Source organism: Lygodium microphyllum, chromosome 19 (assembly GCF_053477565.2).
Source record: "Lygodium microphyllum isolate KBCC chromosome 19, Lygodium_microphyllum_v1.1.10, whole genome shotgun sequence".
NCBI classification, from domain to species: domain Eukaryota; kingdom Viridiplantae; phylum Streptophyta; class Polypodiopsida; order Schizaeales; family Lygodiaceae; genus Lygodium; species Lygodium microphyllum.
This window is the reverse complement of record NC_141153.1, coordinates 35,600,489-35,622,655: the sequence shown is the minus strand read 5'-3', so window position 1 is coordinate 35,622,655 and position 22,167 is coordinate 35,600,489. Positions and strand designations below refer to the sequence as shown.

The window sequence follows — 22,167 nt, the reverse complement described above, 5'->3', positions numbered from 1 at the left end:
TCAGACAAGAATAAAGATTGCATGCATGGCAATAGGGCCCTCCAACCCCTTAACTCCAACAAGGAAAGGCGAGCAAATCAAAGAAGAACAGTGGCAAGGAGAATCAGAACCTGGATACGTTCATCGAAGTTAAGCGTAAAGGATCAAGAATCTCGATCAAGCAACTCGCTGGGGGGAGACAGGAGTTCACACTAACTTGTAAGCCCCCTTGGCTGATATTGATTCTTCTCATTGAAATGCTCATGGAAAGAGCTTCAAGAAGGATCTCCATCTTATCCTGGAATGCTCCTGGGCTTTGCTCTAGGGGGAGGCAAAAGACATTACGAGCACTACTTTGTCGATGTAAACCAGATGTCACTGGGATTCAGGAGGTAAAACTTGATTCGTGTGATGTCCCTTTGATCAACATTCTAGGCTATGTAGGTTTTCCTAATGTTCGTGAGAGAGGGAAAGGAGGATATTGATGTCTGTCAAGCAGTCGTCGTAGGCCAGAATCATGTATGATGATTCTTGTGGGAATGCCATTGGGATCCGTTTATTAATTTCTGGGGAGGTGCTGGACTGCATATCTGTTTATGTGCCCAATATTTCTCGCTTGAGAACAAGTACTTGAAGATGGATTGAACCGCAGCTGCAAGGTGAGTGTTCCGTCCTGTTTGGTGATTGGAATATGACTACAAGGCCTGAAGACCGGACGCATGGGACCGGCAACATGATTGAAGAAGAGAGGAATGCTTGGAATAATCCTAGAATGTCTGCTGGCATAGTGGATGCCATCGATCAGGTGTCCCGAAAGCAGTGCACTTATGTGGCCTCGCATAACACACACCTAGACGAGACATAGAGAGGGGCTCGTCTAGATCGTTTTTATCCATCTCATAATGCCAAGTGGGTTTTTCTAGAATTAAGGTGCCGAGTCCTTGCTGAGCAATTGGAATCAGATCGATCAGGTGTCCCGAAAGCAGTACACTTATGTGGCCTCACATAATACACACCTAGACGAGACATAGAGAGGGGCTCATCTAGATCGTTTTTATCCATCTCATAATGCCAAGTGGGTTTTTCTAGAATTAAGGTGCCAAGTCCTTGCTGAGCAATTGGAATCAGATCATACCCCTCTTACGCTCACAGGCTGATATGCATAGGTACCCTGAACACAAGCAATAGGAGTGAGGGAAGCCATATTACAATCTCTAATGCTGCACCCAGATGACTATATTATGCTTCGACCTCTTCAGGAAGATGAAGGCTTCATCAAAGATTGTGAGGCTTGAAGGATTGCTAGTCTGAAGGTCCATCCAAGGGCAAATGGCCTATTAATGCAGGAGGCTCCTACTTCAGCTTATCTTGGTGCCTGAAGCACAAATAGAGGAGAGAATCCATCACAATGATTGAAGATGAAAATGGTAATAGATATTATGAGGAAGTAACAAAATCTCTAAGCTCTTGATGAGACATCTGTCTTCCATTGTCAGTCAGCCTTTCAATCCCCCTTTGGAATGGGAAAGGAGGACGGAGGCTTCCTTCAACATATGGAGAAATTTGTTGATGAAGATGTTGCTTTGGCCCTATCAATGCCCTTCACAAATGAAGAGTTGCCATTTGTGATTAAGGCTATGAAAAAAGGTCGATCCCCTAGCCAGATGGTTTTCTTGGAGAATTCTAGCTTGCTATCAGGACGTCTGTGCAGATGATTTCTGTAGGATGCTAAATCAATTTAGAGCTTCTACAACCATGTCCAAGACAGCTAATGAAGGAATCATCAAGCTTATCCCTAAGGCAGCTGAGAGGATAAGACCTCGTCATTGGAGACCTCTCACAATGCTCAATGTCCCCTACAAACTCATGGCTAAGGCTTTGGCTAATAGTAGGATCAAACATGTTCTTAGCTGACGAGTGTATGGCAGACAATATGGTTTTATCCACGGGAGGCATATTCAAGTTGCCATTCTCAACATTATCTTTGGTCTTGAGCATGCTTTATCCCTTAAAGATGATATAGAGAGAGCCTATGATAAGAGTGTGCTGGGAATTTGTGTTGGCTGTTGTGGAGAAGGCAGGATTTGGAAGCCAGTTTTGTTTTCGTGCCTTATTCTCAAATGCCACTACAATAATGTCCATCAATGGTTGTGCCTCAAAACAATTTCATCTTGCAGTGTAGCATCAGGCAAGGATGCCCTATTGCTCCCCTCTTATTTGCTATGGTAACCCACCCCCTCTTATGCTGCATAGATTATGCCATAACGAATCACACTATCATTAGTCCTACATGATGGTAGCTACTGCTGCAACCAGATGTTTGCTGATGCAATCCAACATTATACAAGCAGACATTTCTTGGCATTTATGAGGAGTTTTCCCTTCTGTCAGGCTCTAAGATTAGTAATCCAAAATTTGTGTTGCTGTTCCTCTCCTGGGAGGACAGTCCCCAGTGGATTAAACATTTGGGGATTCGTGAAATTCCTAAATGGCAGGCCATTAGGTATCTTGGTGTTCCAGTTGGGATTGGTTTAACCCTTACAGGATGTTTTGAGTGGTTTCTTGCTAGGGTACAGGACAAAATTAAAGAATTAAAGCCAAGCTCCTGTTTACAGCTGGCTTTGCTTGTAGATAAGTTCTACTGAGGACAGTCCTATCACCTATGCTGGTCTTTGCTGCTGCTATTTCTCCTTCTGCTAAGTCAAACTGGGAGAAGATCGAGGCACTTTTTAGAGAGGTCCTAGGGTCATATGGTGACCTTAAAGGGCAGCCTGCTGTCCCATGGGAGCATGCCACCACTCCTAGTGAGAGGGGGCTTGACCTGTAACCTCTCATGGAATGGGCTCAGAGGCTCAGAGGTTTCCAATCTCCCTCTTGAAAAAAGCTAGAGAAGAACCACCCTGGTCTGTATTGATTACCAACTGGATTATTTCCGCCAAAGCATATAGCAAAGTGTGGCCAAATGTTGAATGGTTTGATATTCTTTTCTCCAGTACATGAATTCATGTTCAGTGCTCTGGAGCTGCTTCTCAGATCATTTCAGCCCAGCAGACCGTGGCAACCTGCTCAAGTGGAAAGGAGGCAGCAATGGGAAGGAAGATGCTTCGTTGGCCCTTAATATCTGGTTGACATCCTTTGCCTTGATGCCAATTATATCCCTGCTCGGCACAATGCTCACGTGTGCTACAGACTCCAGTGTAAAGGAGTAAGAAATGGGTATAGTATTTGGGACGAGAGCTCTTGCTCATTTGTCTCTTTGGAACAGATTGCAGCTGTGTTTGGGCTGAATGGAAAGGGAACTGACTAGATGCAGGAGGTGATGCACAGAGTTAAAGATGAATGTCCTACCTCCTCTGGCATGAACAGCAGTGCTCTACTCAGAAATTCGACTAATGCACCGATAAGCTGCCCTTCCCATACCTTGTATGGGACAACGTAAATACCTTACCAGATAATATATATCTCTTTTGCATTTAAAAATAAATAAAATGAAGCATATAAAGTCATTCCTCACTCCCTAGCAGTCTATATCACCAATATATACAGCAAACATCCACCTCTGTCACAGTGACATAGCACTGGAAAGTCCTTAAGTAGCCTGTACAGATATCACCTATATATACAAGGGAACATCTAGCTCCGCCACATCAGCTTCCTGTTCTCAAAATTCAAACAAACCAACATGACTATCACACATTCAAAGAAGGCACATCTACAGGTCCAAACCCATGGCTGTTGCAGGGTTTTGAACATCGACTATTGTAACTGGGACTTCTACAGGACCAGTTGTCATCCCAGCACTTCGAAGATCTACTGTACATGGAACCTCTACAGGACCTGTGGTTGTCTCAGCACTTCGAAGATCTTCTACTGCTACTGGAACCTCCGCAGGGCCTGTGGTTTTCGCTGCATTTCGAAGATCTTCTACCACAACAGGAACCTCTGCAGGACCTGTGGTTGTTGCAGCATTTCGAAGGTCTTCTACTGCCAGGGGAACCTCTACTGGACCCATGCTCACAGCATTTTGAAGGTCTTCTACTGCAGGTGAAAGCTCTACAGGAACCATGGTCGTTACAACATTTTGAACATCTTCCACTGTAAGTTGTTGCATCTGATACTCTGCTGCAGAAAGAGCCACCCCCCTTTCATTTAGCTCTCCAGCTGCAAGAACAGCTGCCCCAACTCCTCCTTCCCGAACATCACCAAATGGCCTGCCTCTGCGTTCAGCCTCTGCAATCTTTTCAGCATCTTCACGAGTCACTGCTTTGTCAGCTGCAAGATGGCTGCTAGCATCCTGCACGAGTAGATCCATGAGAAATTACAAGTGTAATGTTTCCAACAATAAACGTTTTCATAAGTCTGCACACAAACAGAATTTGAGTTTCACAGCAAGGATTTTCATGTGACCAGCTCTATGCACACAGAGCTTTCGGAGAGAAACAATAGACACCTAAGGATGAGGAGGAAGAACAATTAATACAAATATCAGGTATGACTGCAAGTTCCCAGGTTCTCAACCCACAAAATAACTTCAATATTGAAGTGGGCAGGAACAGATTGAAGTACACTAGAACTAGGCTACAATGTCGAATGTTATAATTTTAGCAGCACCTTCAAGAAACAACAGCAAACATAACCTCTGAGAGGACCATCCTAAAGGAATTCACAAACAAAACCTCATGCAGAGTATGACTTACTGCTAAAACATCTGAAAGTGTTGTTTTTGCATAGTCATCAACACGAGGGTTCAGCTCTGCAGCTGCCTGAGCTGTTGCTGTCAAACCACCTTTCCCCGTCACAGGCATCCCTGTGGCTCGCTTCTCAGCACTCTGGATAGCCCTTGCATCACTTGCTTCTACAGGCTGATCACCTGCCCCAACAGCAGCAGCTTCCAAGGCCTGAAACCAAGAATAGGTCACCATCATGGAAAACTAGAAGAGCAGAGCCTCCATTAAACTATCACTAAATCCAAATTGGTAATGACATGGAAACAGCTAATATAACATTTGATAGTAACTGTCGAAAATTGTGCTTGGTGCAATTGTGCGTTGAGGATTACTTGATCGTTAGTGCAGAATTTGACATCTTTTGGGAAGCTGGTTGATGCACTATCCATTGGAACACAGATAGAATATCCTGTGGCGATCTTCAATGGTCCAGGGCAGACTAACACAAGAAGTTTTTGACATTTTCCCACATCGTGAGAAAAGCAGCTCTTTTTCCCTTATTTTTCCCTATTGTGTTCAACCTAATGAGCTTTTTCTTGGGAGGCACTACGTACCTAGCTAGGTGTGGTTGGGAACAGGGGTACCCCAAGGCCGGCCGCCATCCGCCCCCAACCACACTCAACTAAATATGTGTCCATCACTCACAGAGGCTCACGATGTCATGACTCATCGGAAATTCATAATGTGAAAATTATAACGGGAGATTTTCTTGTGTAAGGAGCAGTATTATGAACATGAACAAACAAATTTTCTGCTCAGAAAAACTGGGTGGTTTTGATATTCTTCACTGCTTCAAGTGCACAAAGGCACTGCATCAGGGGAAGAAACAAGTATACTGCTGCTTAAAACTCACAAAATTCCTCACCTCCCCAATCGTCACAGCATCCTGCTGAGCTGCAATACCAGGTATAGTTGGGCTTGGCTCAGATGAAACCATGATTGGCTGGCCTGCAACAAATTCCGTGTGAACCACCTTGCCCGGGAGGACCATCTCAATGACGGTGACTCCTTGGTCAGCCACTGGAGTGTGGGCCTCCTTGTCGATGAACCCCATCTCCAAGTTTTGGTGGGCTGCAGATTGCATGACTGCAGCCACTCCGCCCTTTTGTGTGTGTCCCAGGGCCAGTGTCTCTGCGCTTTCCATAAGGGACGCATCTTCAGAGGTGATAGGCTGCGAAGCCAGATCCCCATGCACGGGGAAGACATCTCCATAGGTCACTGGCTTTGGAGGCTGCTCTTGACTCATGGTTATACTCAAAGGACAAAGGTCTGAATCTGCAACAACCAGACTTATCTGGCAATATAAATGCTCATTAATACAAAATGTAAACAAAGATGAAAAACTTCACCAAACTATTCAATAGATCTCAAATTTTGTCCTTTGCCAGTAGACAGATAATAAACAGATCTAAAGGAAGCGTCCAGTCAGTTGTTTATATTGCCAAAATCAAAGAATTCGAGTTTGAACAAAGCTAGTTTTTATGTCCCTGACTTAAATCACAGATATAAACAAGGCCAGCTTGCATGGCTTGCCACCAGATTAAGCAAGCATTTGACAAGCACATTCGTTTCATGAATGAATAAGCCATATCCACGATTTTACCTTGCTCTGGTGCACATTATCATAATGGATTCTAGCTCAGCTTGCCTCAGATAAATATGAATGTTTGGTGCAGATTATTAGAATGGATTCTAGCTTGTCTTGCCTCAGATTGTTTCACAAGCCAATCCGTTTTCATCGTTTGACATCAAATTACTGTCTTACCGTTTCTATTTTTCCTGCTCTGGTGCACAGTACTGATATAAACACCACCAGCTGTCATGGTTTGCCATCAGATTAAGCGACCATTCGACAAGGACATTCGTTTTCATGGATCAATAAACCATAACCACGATTTCTCCTTGCTCTAGTGCACATTATCATGACGGATTCTAGCTTGCCTTGCCTTCGATTAGAATGAGAGTTTGTTGCACACATTATTGCAACGGATTCTAACCTGGCTTGCCTCAGACTAAGATCAATGTTTGACAAGAAAATTCATTTTCATGGTTTGTCATCACATTGATGCCAAACATTTCCTGCCCTGCTAGCTTTCACGGCCTACTTCGAAAAGCAGAGTTATCACCGAGGCATGCACAGAACAACGATAGGTTATGCATGCAAAAGGTACCTAAAAGGCGAATGCAACAGGGAAACAGGTTGCTAGAAACGAATTACCTGCGCGATCACTGTCGCATGTGGAAGTCAGACTCGCAGGAAACAGTCCAGACGAACGGCAACACACACAGACGCAGAGAGAGAGAGAAAGAGAGAGAGAGAGAGAGGAGTTTGTGAGACCGCGGACCTTCGGAATGTTTTCCCATTTGGCTTGGCACTTGGCAGAAGTCTTTTATTGACGCGTGGCTCTCCTATCTTTCCACATGTCAGCCACTCAATTAGGAGTTATATATGCTGATTAACCTTGTTGTGCTTAATGTCCAGTCATAAAGGTCAGTGCCAGCTCTTTGTTTGTAAGAATTGTCACAATTAAAATCGAGGTCCTTCCCCATCAACTCTATGCCCCTTCTGAGCAACAACTGCCTCGCCGGAGGGGCATTGTTAAAGGAGCAAAGTTACCACACAATGGTATGTGGTTCATATATATCATGGGGTAGTAGGCTATAGCATAGCAACTTTACTTCCCTCATGCAAGCCAGTTTTGCATAGGTGTATAGTGATTGTGGTCCATATGTGGGGGTGTGTAGCTATATGAGGGTGAATTCTAGTTTAGTATATGAGAATGTGTAGGTGTAAAGTGGGTATTGAAGTTGTCTTCTTGTGTGCATGAGTGTGTGAAAGCGAGAGTTAGAAGTGCTAGATACACATGCTCGCTCTCTCTCTCTTTGTTTTGTAAATCAAGTGACTATCCTAGTGGTAAACCACTTGGTTTTACTAACCCATTGACCCAGGTTCAATTCTCCCTTTTGTAACACCTATACTAAATGACCGTGTGAGATGTAGGAGTTGAATCAAAGACTTGGTCACCACCTTGTTCAAATTAACAAACCGAGTTACACCCATTTGCTCTCTCTCTCTCTCTCTCTCTCTCTCTCTCTCTCTCTCTCTCTCTGTGCATGGTTTAAAGAGCACAAGTATAGCCACTTTTTTTGGCAAAAGCATGCATGTGCACGTGTATGTGTTGAGGAATTATAGTATGATATGTACTTTCAATGTATCACACCTATGTGTGTGTGCACACATCTCACACATAATACTCTTGTAAAAGTGCACACACACCAAGCTCTCTCATTCTATGGGAGAGGGGGAGGTTAGGGAGACTGGCCTAAGGTTTTGATTGGAGAAGAGTGGAGAAATGAGAAGAATCGCAATAGGGTAGAGCAGGTATGACAACCCTCCTTGTTCCCTCCACTATGTATGGTATTTCAGATCTCATCATAACCCATTATTGCTCATAACTTATCATGATGTATGTTCAACAACTAAGGTAGCCCAAGAACATGTAGTAAAGTAAATGTATGTACTTGGGATTAGAATGGGGAACGACTTAGCATTAGATAGCCCTAAGTCATGGTGGAGCAAACATACCTAAGGTTTTGACTAGGAGATTAGGGTTTTGTGAGTGCTCTATGTGTCTTTGTGTGTGTGTGTGTGTGTGTGTGTGTGTGTGCGGCCCCATAGTGCTTGCCCATCCACCCTGGTCACCCACACTTTTCTTGTTCTTCTACCATCACTTTGCATTCTTTGAAACAACACCCCCATTATGCTCATCCACTCACTTTGAATGCGTGTGTTAGTGTGCATCTTCTTGTATACGTGTTTATATAACTGTTTGTGTGTATTTTTCTATGTGAGCACATAAAGACAACATAGAAACACACATACACACATACATATGTGTTTATATTGGTGCACAGATTGGATGCTGTATGCATATGTAGCGAGCGCTGGAAGGTCCTCAAGAACAAAAGAATTCTACTTTTGCACAAAAAACAAGAGAGAAGTCTTGCACGACATGAAGCAAAAAGACTAATTGGGCACAATCTTCCCCCATGCCTTGTGTGAGCGCTTCACAAAGCATATATTTAATATATTATTCATCTCCAAGCTAAAAAATAGCCCAAATTTACAATTAGCATGCTTTAGCTTTTGTGTTTGGTTTTGTCCAAATAAATAATAAATCGGTTGGGCGCCCAAAGAGTCGAGCTGTGTCCAAATACAATGTCCAATAATAAATATTTAAATCGTGTGTCCATGCGCATACAAAATAATAAATAAATATCATGCACTTCAATAAATAAGCGCGTCAAAATAAATATTGGCGCCACGCCTAAGATGCGCGTCCATAAAAAATGATAATTTCTTCTAAATAACTTGAATACACGCTATCGCCTAGTGCTTCCCAATGCCACCGTTGCCTGCTCTACACATCAATTGAAGCATTCATAATTGTTAGAAAAATAATAAAATTAAACTGACAAAAGTGAATACCTAGCAATCTTCAGCTACAAAATAAATAAATAGGTTAGAACTCAATCCTAATCTTAATTTATTACGAGTGCGCACTCTAAACTCATAAACGTCCATTCATTTAAATATGTATTTTGCGGAATCACCCACTATGGAATCGCCCACTTGCACATTAAATTAATGAGATGCCCGAAAAGGACAGGCATCCCCATCGACTTTTCGCACAAGGAATCCACCTTATATTTGAGCCCTGACAATAAATATAATTTTACGGAATCCACTGCAAAACCTCAGGGAATCCACTGTGGAATATGTCTTCTGGCATCATACCCCCGAGGTGGGATAGCAATTATCCTCAATTGCTATTAGCTCAATGTGAAGCCAACAGTGAGGGGTAAGCACTTAGGTCTCGAGCGTGCATCCGTTGGGCCTCTTCAACACGATGATTTTTAAACTTAACCAAATATCTAGAATATCTACGGCCAGTTTTAGTGGTCATAAAGTCAGTATCTAGAATAGTTTCAAGTTCAAGGATTTTAGTTTCTTCTTCTAACAAAGGAGAGTTTTCATAGACAGGGTATACATGTAATTGGCCTCTAAAAGGTCGTAACAAACTGATATGAAAAGTATTGTGGATTTTCCAGTGTTTTGGCAATTCTAGTTTAAATGCATTGTCATTGATTTTGTGAATGATCTTGAAAGGTCCATAAAATCTAGGAGCTAACTTTACAACAAGGTGTTTGTCAACACATTGTAATCTTCTCTTTTCAATGCGTAACCAAACATAATCTTCAACTTTGAAACTCATAGCTTTTCTTTTCTTGTTAGCTTGTTTTATATATGATTGCTGGGCTTTCACAATCATATCTTTAACTTCATAAAAAATAGTAGCATGCATGTTAGCAATATCATCAGCAGCTTGAACTTTATTTGACAATGATATAACATGTGTAGGCAATCTATATCCATAAATAATTTCAAATGGTGCTTTGTGTGTAGTTGTATGTGGTGTGTTATTATATGCAAAATGAAGTAAATGTAAATGTGTATCCCATGTTTGTGGTTTTGAAATCGTGTATGCATGCAAAAGATCTAAAATTATACTGTTAGTAGCTTCTGTTTGCCCATTTATTTCAAGATGAAATGCAGATGAAAAATCAATATTTGTTCCTAAATTAGCCAACAAAGTAGTCCAAAAAATATTGCAAAATCTAGAATCACGATCATAAATAATAACTTTTGGTAAACTATAATTAGTGAAAATAATTTTAAAAAACAATTGAGCAGCTTGAGATGCAGTTAACGTTTTCTTACATGAAATGAAATATGTTTGTTTGCTAAACCTATCTACAATAGTCCAAATCATATCATGATTAGCTTTAGTGTTGGGCAAACTAGTGTTAAAACCCATTAAAATCTGTTTCCATGGCCATTCTGGAATTGGTAAAGGCATTAATAAACCATATTGTTTACCATGGTGTCGTTTAACTCTTTGACAAATTAAACATCTAGATACAAAGTTAGAAACATCAGATTCCATCTGTGGCCAATAAAAATCTTCAATTAGTGTATGCAAAGTAGAAATAATTCCTCTATGACCTTGATATAGGGGACAATGAATTTTGTGTAAGACAAATGATTGAAATGGAACGGTTACACATAATCTTTTTTCATAGAATATAAATCCATCAGCGTAAGACAATGAATCAATTGCAATCCAATTATTTGCAACTAATTTATTCCAATCAGCTTGAAAACTAGGGTCTTGGTCATATGTATCTTTCATAGGGAGAAGAGAATCAAAAGATATCACAGAGATATTATGAATAGTTGGTTTTCTACTTAAAGCATCGGCAACAACATTTTCTTTTTCGGGTTGATATTGTATAAGTGGATGAAAAATTTGAATAAAAGTAGCCCATTTAATGTGTAGATCAGATATTTGTGGTTAACTAAGGAGATGTTTAATACTTTGTTGGTCAATTTTGATCATGAATTCAGATCCCATTAAATAGTGTTTCCATTGACGTAAAGCTTATACTACAGCTAACAATTCCTTATCATAGGTAGAATACTTAAGTTCAGAGGGTTTAAGTTTGCAGCTAGAGTAGGCTATGGGATGGGAATCTTGCATAAGGACTGCTCCTATTCCAGATCCACTAGCGTCAGTGACTACTAGGAAAAATGGTCTATTGAAGTCAGGTAATTGCAATATAGGAGCATGAGTTAAAGCATGTTTCAGTAAATCAAAGGACTTTTGTTGATTGTCGGACGAATGATACACAATGCCTTTCTTTAATAATTTTGTCAAAGGTAATGCAAGCAATGAAAAATATGTAAAAGCTAGCAAGACTTAAGAAAGAACGTAATTCGTGCACATTTTTAGGTATCATCCAATTCAAATTTGCTTCTATCTTTTTAGGGCCAACTTTAATACCTTCAGATGAAACAATATGCCCTAAGTATTCAATTTGTGTTTGGAAAAATTCACTCTTTTCAAAATTAGCATATAATTGATTCTCTTTCAATAATTTGAAAACCAAGGATAAATGTTTCTAATGCTCGTTCTCATTCTTACTAAAAACTAATATGTCATCAAAGAAAATAATGACACAATGCTAATGCTTCAAAAATATGCGATTCATCATATGACTGAATGTGGTTGGTGCATTAGTTAAACCAAAAGGCATAACAATGAATTCATAGTGTCCAAATTGTGCTCTAAATACAGTTTTGAAAATATCAGATATGTCCAATCGTACTTGATGGTATCTAGATTTAAGATCTATCTTGCTAAATATTGCAGACCCTTGTAGTTTGTCCATAAGATCGTCTACCCCAGGGATCGGATATCTATTCTTGATAGTGATCTTATTTAGGGCACGATAATCAATGCACACCCTATAGGTATTGTTTTTCTTCTTCACTAATAGGATAGGTGTACCAAATGGAGAACTACTGGGCCTAATGAGTCCTCAGGTTAATAATTCTTCAACTTGGACTTGAATTTCTTTCTGTTCAATTTGGTTATGTCTATAAGGTGCTTTACATGGTGGTTGTGATTCAGGAATTAGGTCTATTTTGTGATCTTCGGGACGTATAGGTGGTAAGCTAGGTGATAAGTCAGCAACAAAACAATCTTGAAATTGTGAAAAAAATTGTGCATGCTTAGGATACATCTGATTTTCTTTAACTTCAATTTCATTCACCCATATTAAGTAGGATTCGCTACCTTTTTATAATGCACGTTTAGCCTGTGTATGACTAAGTAATGAAAAACTATCGAAAGTATGCATACCATGCAATGTGATTTGTTTCCCATTAGAATGAATCTTCATTGAATGCATGGAATAATCTATATCGGGATTATACTAATGACGCGAAGGCATTCCTAAGATAATGTCACTAGATTGCAAAGGCACAACTAAGAAATTTCTACGTTCAGCATAACCACCAATTTTTATTTCTAAGTCATGCACTTCTTGCGTTCCATTGTATCTAGTGCCTAAGAATGCAGCCTTGATGCGATAATGAGTAGAACCAGTATGTAATTTCAATTCTTTAACCAATTTTGTAGAAATAAAGTCGTGTGTGCTCCCATCATCATGTAAAACAGTCTTTTCTTTACCATGTACAAGATATTTTATCGTTAATAAATAATGGGGATTTGGCATACCAGGTAAAGTATCTGAAGTAGTACCGATATCGTCATTGTCTTCCGTGAAATCTGGCATTTCTTCATGGTCTTCATCTTTAGTCGCTTCCAAATAGTTGATGTGAACAATTGGCTTTTTGGATTGACAATTCGCTGCTAGACGTCTAGGTTGATGGCATTTGTATTAGACTATAGATTTGGCCTTAGACACATTATTGGTAATAGCAGGAAGTTTAGAAATATTGGGATTTGGTTGGAAAGATGGCTTAGGATTTGGATTTGTGTTCGATGGTAAAGCAGGGGGTCGTGTCCAAGATTTACAGAATGAAGTTGGAAGGAAATGATTTTGATTGAATCTTTGAAAATTTGAATTGAATTGTTTTGAACCAAAGTTACCATTAGTTGAGAATTGTTGTGGTCGCTTCTCTCGTCTCCTCGAATTTTGTCTTCAGTATCATGGGCCAAGGAAATTTCATCTTCAAGAGTCGTTGGCTTGAACATGTTCACCTCTGCATAAAAATGTCCAAGTAAGCCAGGCATAAACTTGCGTTTATGGGTTACCTTAGGTACATCTTCGAGCGTTTGAAGTTGCAATAAATCATTCAAAAAATGCTAGGTATATTGTGAAATAGGCTCACGATCCCTCTATTACAGAAGATCCCACTGTTTGATTGCTTTTTTGTGGAATTGGGGTGGAAGAAAATTCTACAAAAATTTCTTTTGGAAAGTCTCCCAAGTAGTAGGACAATCAATGCTTTTGCGGACAATAGTCCACCATAGGGATGCTCTGTCCACTAAATGATTAGTGGTACACTTAATTTTGTCTTTCTCAACATACTGTTCTTCATGGAAATAATCATCAAATTGACTGATAAAAGCAAGTATAGTCTTTCCATTGCATGACCTATTGAAAGTACGAAATTTAAAATTTCTTTTACTTATCTTTGTTTCTTTCGGAATAGATTGTGCTTCAAGTGTCGCATCGATCGTACGTCGTATAATATCTTTTGATTGTGGTCCATCTTGGTCGGTGGTAGATTGTTGCAGACTGGCCAATTGAGCTTGCAAAGTTTGACGTGCTCTTCGTTCCTCTTGAAGCTGCATCATAATTAGGTCTAGTTTTTGCTCCATCGTTGACTCCGGTAAATCACCTTCGGCAATAAAATCTTCCATGGTTTGATTAGACATCCTGCAAAATTTCAAACAACCTCACACACTCAAAATCTTGTTAGCGGGATGAGCGTAGCTCAAAGTTGGGTTTACAAGGCTTATTTCTTTTTTTAAAAATGGTTTTTTTTGCAATATTTCTTCTTTACGGATGTTGAAGTTGATGTCATGGTCTTCTTCCAAGAGGATACTTCGTAGACCGCGTATAACAATCTGTGTGCTAGAAATCAACACTGTCACAACACAGGCATGAACAAGGGCTTGCAGGGAGGTTGAAAACGAGCTCGTGTTTGATTCTGTGGGAACTGCTGCTATGGAGAAGATTTAAGATTGAAATTTGAGACTTTAGAAAGCTTGAAACTTTGAAGCTTTAGAATAAAAAGCTTAATGAAAATCTAGAAATCATCCAAGACAAAAGGATGTCGACGTCAGATTCGACGACGAGCAATACATGCTACCGCCACGGACGACTGAACTGTGGGGTTTAAGCTTTTTATAAAGCTTAGTAAGCTTTCTAATCTCAAACTTAATAACAAATTTCTTATCTGCTTCTGAGAGAAAACATATTGTTGAAGAAATTTCCCGGGCGGTCCTCCGCCAACAGACACCGGTCCTTCGTGATCCAACAACACAGCAAGGGGTTCTTCACCTCCAGGAACACACTAGTATTGACGGATTGTCGCGAGACTGACTATAGAGCTCGTTCATTCCAGGAGCTTCACCTTCACCCGAGATGGTAAGCGATTGGAAGCCCTCGATCTCAGCTTCGCTCTGATACCAGTGGTGCACAGGTCGGATGCTGTATGCGTATGTAGCGAGCACCGGAAGGTCCCCAAGAAAAAAAGAACTCTACTTTTGCACAAAAAACAAGAGAGAAGACTTGCACGACATGAAGCAAAAAGACTAATTGGGTACAATCTCCCCCCATGCCTTGTGTGAGCACTTCACAAAGCATGTATTTAATATATTATTCATCTCCAAGCTAAAAAATAGCCCAAATTTACAATTAACATGCTTTAGCTTTTGTGTTTGCTTTTGTCATAAAGAATAAAGCGATTGGGCGCCTAAAGAGTCGGGTTGTGCCCAAATATAATGTCCAATAACAAATATTTAAATTATGTGCCCATGCATATACAAAATAATAAATAAATGTCAAGCACTTCAATAAATAAGCGCGTCAAAATAAATATTGGTGCCACGCCTAAGATGCGCGCCCATGAAAAATGATAATTTCTTCTAAATAACTTGAATACATGTTATTGCCCAATGCTTCCCAATGCCACCTTTGCCTGCTTTACACATCAACTAAAGCATTCACAATTATTAGAAAAATAATAAAATTAAACTGATAAAAGTGAATACCTAGCAGTCTTCAGCTACAAAATAAATAAATTGGTTAGAACTCAATCTTAATCTTAATTTATTACGAGTGCGCACTCTAAACTCATAAATGTCCATTAATTTAAATATGTATTTTACAGAATCACCCGCTATGGAATCACCCACTTGCACATTAAATTAACGAGACGCTCGAAAAGGATAGGCATCCCCATCGACTTTTTGCGCAAGGAATCCACCTTGTGTATGAGCCCCAGCAATACATATAATTTTACGGAATCCACCGCAAAACCTCAAGAAATCCACCATGGAATATGCCTCCTGGCATCATTATACATATGTTTGTGTGTATATGTACGTTTCTATGTGTGTCTTTATATAGTATTATGTAGATGTGAGTGAATCTTGCTAAGGCCAAAGTCCATGAGGCAAGGCTTGAGGGGCTAAAGATGAGCATGAGAGAGAGAGAGAGAGAGAGAGAGAGAGAGAGAGAGAGAGAGAGAGAGAGAGAGAGAGAGAGAGAGAGAGGTGTGAAGTGTATGTTGGCCTGCTACATGAAGGAGTTGAGGTCATCCAACCAAAGGGCTTTGTGTACATGTGGTTGGCTTCATCTGCCATGCCAACATCAACCTAGTTTGTTGGGTCATTTGAAGAAAAGAGGAGAGGTAAGTGGGTGAGTGAGTGAGAAGGACACACACACTCTCTCTCTCTGAGTGGATGGTAAATTCTTAACCTACCAAGCCTCTTAAGCTTCCTCCCTGAACCTCCCCAAGGTTTTGAACCTAACATTTTGAAATTTTGGGTTATCTCTCTTCCCACTCTTTTTTAGGTTGTAGAACTAATGAGGATACGTGTGTAGATGATCGTTCTCTCTCTCTCTCTCTCTCTCTCTCTCTCTCTCTCTCTCTCTCTCTCTCTCTCTCTCTCTCTCTCTCTCTTGTTTCTTCTTATAGCTAAAGACTAAAGAAGGTAATGGAGATAAGGCCATGGAGACCTAGGTGATGGAGACTAAAGAAGGCGATGGAGAAATAAGCTTCTCTCTCTCTCTCTCTCTCTCTCTCTCTCTCTCTCTCTCTCTCTCTCTCTCCTCCCGTGCTGCACAATTGGTAGGCTTGTGAACCTCACTAGTTTGAACCTCACATTTTATGAGCAAAGAGAAGTAGCCATGCTATCACATGACTACTTCCCTTTTTCTTAGAAAAGGACAAACAACATGCTTCGCATGCAATAAACATTCTCTCTAAAACATGTAAAACCATGTGGTTACCACCATTAACTTGTATATCATGAAATTATGTAGGCACCACCACCATGTCTAAGGTCGAGATGTGTCTTCCACTTGGAGAGAGAGAGAGAGAGGTGTTAAAATGAATTATATATTTACAAACATTGCATGTATAGCTGGAGTACTCACTATATGCAAGAATAGTTTGTTAGGTGTATGTATTTGAACTAAAATTAAATGGATTTCAGTTTGCTTTCCTTGCAAGATTCCTTGATCAATGTATGCAACATGGACCAATCAAGACACAGTTTGGGCTCCTCTACACAATCTTAAAAAAGACCATGTGCATTATGCTTGACCAAAAAAAAAAAAGAGAACATCTTAACATCACCCATCTACATCTACATTTTTACATGTGTCTAAATAGTTTCATGAAAGAAATGGTTTAAAAATCAAAATATAATTGTTCCTCACAAGAAAGAAAGAAGGGCAATAAATTTGCATTAGTAAAGAACATTGTAAAAAGGATGAATCATACATGGATGGCATCAAATATAGAAAGTGCCAACATTTCATGCACTCTGCAAGCTAACTTGCAAGTCAATAAACACTCTACCCATACATGATTATAATTAAATAAACAATAATATCATTGTGCATCCCTACATGATAGTGTGCCCAATTCCCCTCTCCAAGAACCTTGCATTATTTGGATCTTAACGCACACACCTCCACTAACCCCAACCTTAATAAATTGTGAGATTGACAAGTTCCTACCATATTTCATCCCTAACTTTGATTCTAAAAGGAAATTTAAAAATAGATTTGTGACTTTATAGTGATGTAAGAAATCATGTGATGGGGGGACTTGCTTGAGATACGATGATGAATACACACAATGCATGCAAGAAGAAATCCACTCAAGAACACAAGAAGGGGAATGCATGTCAAAATGTTTTCTTGCTGGTTCTTCTTCCTTCTTCCTTTCATAGTACAATGTATATAAAGTATAAATTTAATACAATATAAAGGAAAGTAGCCTACTAAGTCAAATAGTGCATAACTAACTATATTAGTTAATTAGCCCTATAACTATGCCAACTACAGGTAGGTGTGACTAACCAAATATTATATATGATAAATTAGTGTGACCATGTGAGGATCATAATTACCACCGATGTGCTAGCTATCGATGTGCAAACCCATCTAACCAAGCAGTCCATCATCAATGTTTGCACATATTGAGTTTGCCATCTAAATAATTTTCAAGCTCAATCGCATCTCGACAACTCCATAAGCTTCGAAATCCTCAAAACTTCTCTATATCCAATGCATTTGTGAAAATGTCATTTATCTAATCATGTGTACTAACATACACCAAGTTGATCTCACTTATAAGTATGTTCTCTCTCATAAAATGGTAATGCACCTCAATGTGTTTTGTCCTAGCATGGAACACAAGGTTTCTAACCAACGATATACTACTCATGTTGTCACAATGAATGACAATTGGACCATTGACCTATACATCCAAATCATCCAATAAACTTTGCATCCATACCACCTCACATGCTGCCATAGTAGCACCTCTTTACTCAATCTATATACTTGATAAAGCAAATGTTGATTGCTTTTTTCTACTCCAAGTAACCCTTGCACTACATAGAGAAAGCATGCATGTGGTCATAGATATTCTATTAGACATGCTACCATCCCAATCTGTATATGTGTATCCAAACACTTGTGCATCCTTACTTGCCTCATAAAAAAATCCATAATGCAAGGTGGACTTCATATACTATGCATCTAACTGCATCCAAATGAGATTTCCTAGTACCTACATAAACTAACTCACAAGTCCAAAAACATAGATCAAGTTTAGTCTTGTGATGGTCATATAGATCAGACTCCTTGCTATCCTCCTAAACATAGTAGGGTCTTCTATCTCACCTCCACCATACATGCTAAACTTTACATTTTGCTCCAATGGCATTGAAAAAGGATTATTTGTTATCATACCATACTTTAATAACATATTAAAGCCATATTGCCTTTGGGACAACTATATACCATTATCATACATAATCACCTCAACATTCAGAAAGTACATTAGCTTATCTAGATCCTTTATTTCAAAGTTTTGGTTCAAAAGGACCTTGACATTAGCAATCCCACCATCCTATCACCTATAACAATCAAGTCATCTACATAGATATGATGACCAAATCTGCATTACCCTTTCTCACATAGAGTGAGTGATCTACATTAAAAAAATAAAAGCCAATGTTGATAGCATACTCTTTGATCTTGTCAAACTATACTCTCAATGCTTGCTTCAACCCATAGGGTGCCTTCTTTAACTTGCACACATACGTTAGATGCTCTAAATCCTCATAATCTACTGGTTGCTCTATATATACCTCTTCTTTCAAATAAAAGCAAGAAGCCATTCTTCACATACATCTATTGTAAACTACAACCTTTAGCTCTATTGCCAAAGCAATCACACATCTAACAATTTTTATAACTAGACTAAATGTCTCTTCATAGTCTATCTCATATATATGTGCATAGTCTTTTGTGACCAACCTCACCTTATATTTGACAATAGAACCATTTGAATTATTCTTTATTTTATAGATCCACTTACAAACAATGCAATGGTACTAGATCCCAGTTCTTATTGGCCTCTAATGTAGTCATCTCCTTATCCAATGATGTATCCTAATGAACACGACCAATAGGCTATAGAAAACAAGTGGGCTTAACATCCTCAACTACTTTACCATATGTATAAACATAATTGTGAGCTGCATAACCCTCAAACCAAATCTTCTAGCATGGAATCTCACCTTGCTCTTTATATTACCTTGTGCTCTCTGTACAACCGGTGTCCTAAGTGAAGGAATACCAAGTTTATCATCCAAACTCTCTAACCAACTAGAGCCTCCATCAAGAATTAAATTATTGGTAGATGCATAATTACCATCTAACACTTTCTTCTTCCCTTTGTCTTCATTACACTTGCTACACTAGCATATGAACCTAAAGATGTGGGGCTACTCCTTAGTCATACTCCTTAGTCATCCCAAACTAAGGACTGGGATTGTAGATCTACTATACCTCTCTGGTCCATTGAGGACCCATAATTCTTACTTTTCTATCTACACATGACTATCATGATCATCAACATTATCCAATCATCTCCACTAGATGTGGTGCAAGATCGGTCGCCATATACGCGCGTAGTGAGCGTAAGAAGCTCCCCAAGAACAAAAGAACTCTACTTTTTGCACACAAATCAATGAAGAAAGCTTGCACGACATGAACAAGAGACCAATTGGGTGCAATCTCCCCCCATGCCTTGTGTGAGCGCTCCACAAAGCATGTATTTCATATATTATTCATCTTCAAGCTCAAATAATAGCCCAAATTACAAAATAGCATGCTTTAGCTTTTGAGTTTGCTTTTGTGCCAATAAATAATTAAAGCTAATGGGCGCCCAAGAAATCAAGCGTACCCAAATACAATGTCCAATACAAATATTTAAATCGTGTGCCCATGAGTATACAAAAAATAATAAATTGTCAAGAATCGCGTGGTGGGGGGACTTGCTCAAGATACTGTGCTGAATACACAGAGAATGCACAAGGAGAAGCTCACTCAAGAGACAAGAAGAGAGATGGAGGCCAAAACATTTTCTTGCTGGTTTCTTCTTCTTCTTCCACACTCTTTACAATGTACACAAAGTATAGATACGATACAACATAAAGGAAAGTGGCCTACTAAGTCAAATAATAAATAAGCGACTACATTAGTCGATTGGCGCTATAACTATGCCAGCTGTAAATAGGTGTAACAACCTGAATAATAAGTAATGAGTCAGTAGCCATGTGAGAGTCATAATGGCCACCGACGTGCTAAGTGTAGGCGTGTGGACCCATCTAACTAGGCGGTCCATCATCAATGTCCGCATGTGTTGAGCTTGTCATCTCAACACTCCCCCTCAAGATCAACTGCATCTCTGCAACTCCAAGTAAGCTTCGAAACTTTTGAAGCTTCTCTGTACCCAATGCCTTCATGAAGATGTCAGCTATTTGATTCTGTGTGCTGACATACACAAATTCAATCTCACTTACTAGTACCTTCTCTCTCACAAAGTGGTAGTGTACCTCAATATGTTTTGTTTTGGCATGGAACACAGGGTTCCTAGCCAACTGTATACTACTCATGTTGTCATAATAAATGACAACTGGACCTTCCACCTGCACATCTAAATCAGCCAATAACTTTTGTAGCCATACAACCTCACATGCTATAACAACAGCACCTCTATATTCAGCCTCTGTACTCGACAAAGCAACTGTAGATTGCTTTTTGCTGCTCCAAGCAACTACTACACTACTAAAAGAGAACATGTATCCGCTGGTAGATCTTCTATTAGACATACTACCAGGCCAATCTGCATCTGTGTATCCAAATACCTGTACATCTGTACCTGCCTCATAGAAAAGTCCATAATGTAATGTGGACTTCACATATCTCAATATGCGTCTGATTGCATCCAAATGTGGCTCAAGCAAGCACCTAGAGCATGGTCTGACAGCGTAGCTCAAGTCTGGCCTTGTAGATCAAACTCCCCACTATCCTCCTGAACATAGTAGGGTCTTCTATCTCATCCGCAACATCAGCACTCAACTTTACATTCTACTCCAACGGGACTGAAAGTGGGTTGCATACTATCATACCATACTTGGACAACATATCCAAGCCATACTGTCTTTGGAACAGCCATATACCATCATCACATCTGATCACCTCAATGCCAAGGAAGTACCTTAGCTCACCTAAATCCTTCATCTCAAACTTATTCTTCAAAAAATCTGTGACTTCGGTAATCCCACTATTACTATCACCTGTAATAATCAAGTCATCCACATAGATGACTATGATGACCAAACCTGCATCTCCCTTTCTCACATAAAGTGAGTGATCAGCATCAGAAACATAAAAGCCAATATTGACAAGATACTCTCTGATCTTGTCAGACCATGCTCTAGGTGCTTGCTTGAGCCCATAGAGCACCTTCTTCAACCTGCACACATACGTGGGATGCTCTAAATCTTCATAACCTACTGGTTGATCCATATACACTTCTTCCTGCAAATCACCATGCAAGAAGGCATTCTTCACATCCATTTGTTGCAACCTCCAACTAACAGTTGCCATCCTAGCAACTGGACTAAAGGTTTCTTCATAATCTATGCCATATGTCTGGGCATAGCCTTTTGCAACCAGCCTAGCTTTGTACCTACTAATAGAACCATCTGCATTGTGCTTAATCTTATAAACCCACTTACATCCAATAGCTTTCTTGCCCTTTGGCAATGATACTAGATCCCAAGTCTTATTGGCCTCTAATGCAGCTATCTCCTCATCCATTGCTGCATCCCAATGAGTATGACCAACAACATCCTCAAAACAAGTGGGCACAACATCCTCAACTAGTTTCACCATATAAGCATAATGGTGAGTTGCATAACCTTCAAAACCAAATCTTTTAACAGGGTATCTGACCCTGCTAGATCTGCGTACCACTGGATGACTC

At 39.7% G+C, this 22,167-nt stretch overlaps 1 protein-coding gene across 1 annotated transcript; it reads right to left on the bottom strand.

Moving 5' to 3' along the window:
* Window positions 1-3,480: 3,480 nt before the first annotated feature.
* LOC148019740 (late embryogenesis abundant protein 31-like) lies at window positions 3,481-7,080 on the bottom strand. The gene is made up of 4 exons (XM_087699880.1): window positions 6,925-7,080; window positions 5,572-6,000; window positions 4,677-4,877; window positions 3,481-4,273 (listed from the first exon to the last, which is right to left on the bottom strand). Exons 2-4 carry the CDS (start codon window positions 5,950-5,952, stop codon window positions 3,692-3,694), a joined length of 1,164 nt encoding a protein of 387 aa, XP_087556006.1. The 5' UTR covers window positions 5,953-6,000; window positions 6,925-7,080; the 3' UTR covers window positions 3,481-3,691.
* Between the last annotated feature and the right edge of the window lie 15,087 nt (window positions 7,081-22,167).

Coding starts and splice junctions, on each gene's coding strand:
- LOC148019740 (XM_087699880.1), bottom strand. CDS start 5,952: ATGAGTCAAGAGCAGCCTCCAAAGCCAGTGACCTATGGAGATGTCTTC. Junction 4,878..5,571: donor ATGCTGTGACGATTGGGGAG/GTGAGGAATTTT, acceptor TCTTGGTTTCAG/GCCTTGGAAGCTGCTGCTGT. Junction 4,274..4,676: donor CACTTTCAGATGTTTTAGCA/GTAAGTCATACT, acceptor CTACTCGTGCAG/GATGCTAGCAGCCATCTTGC.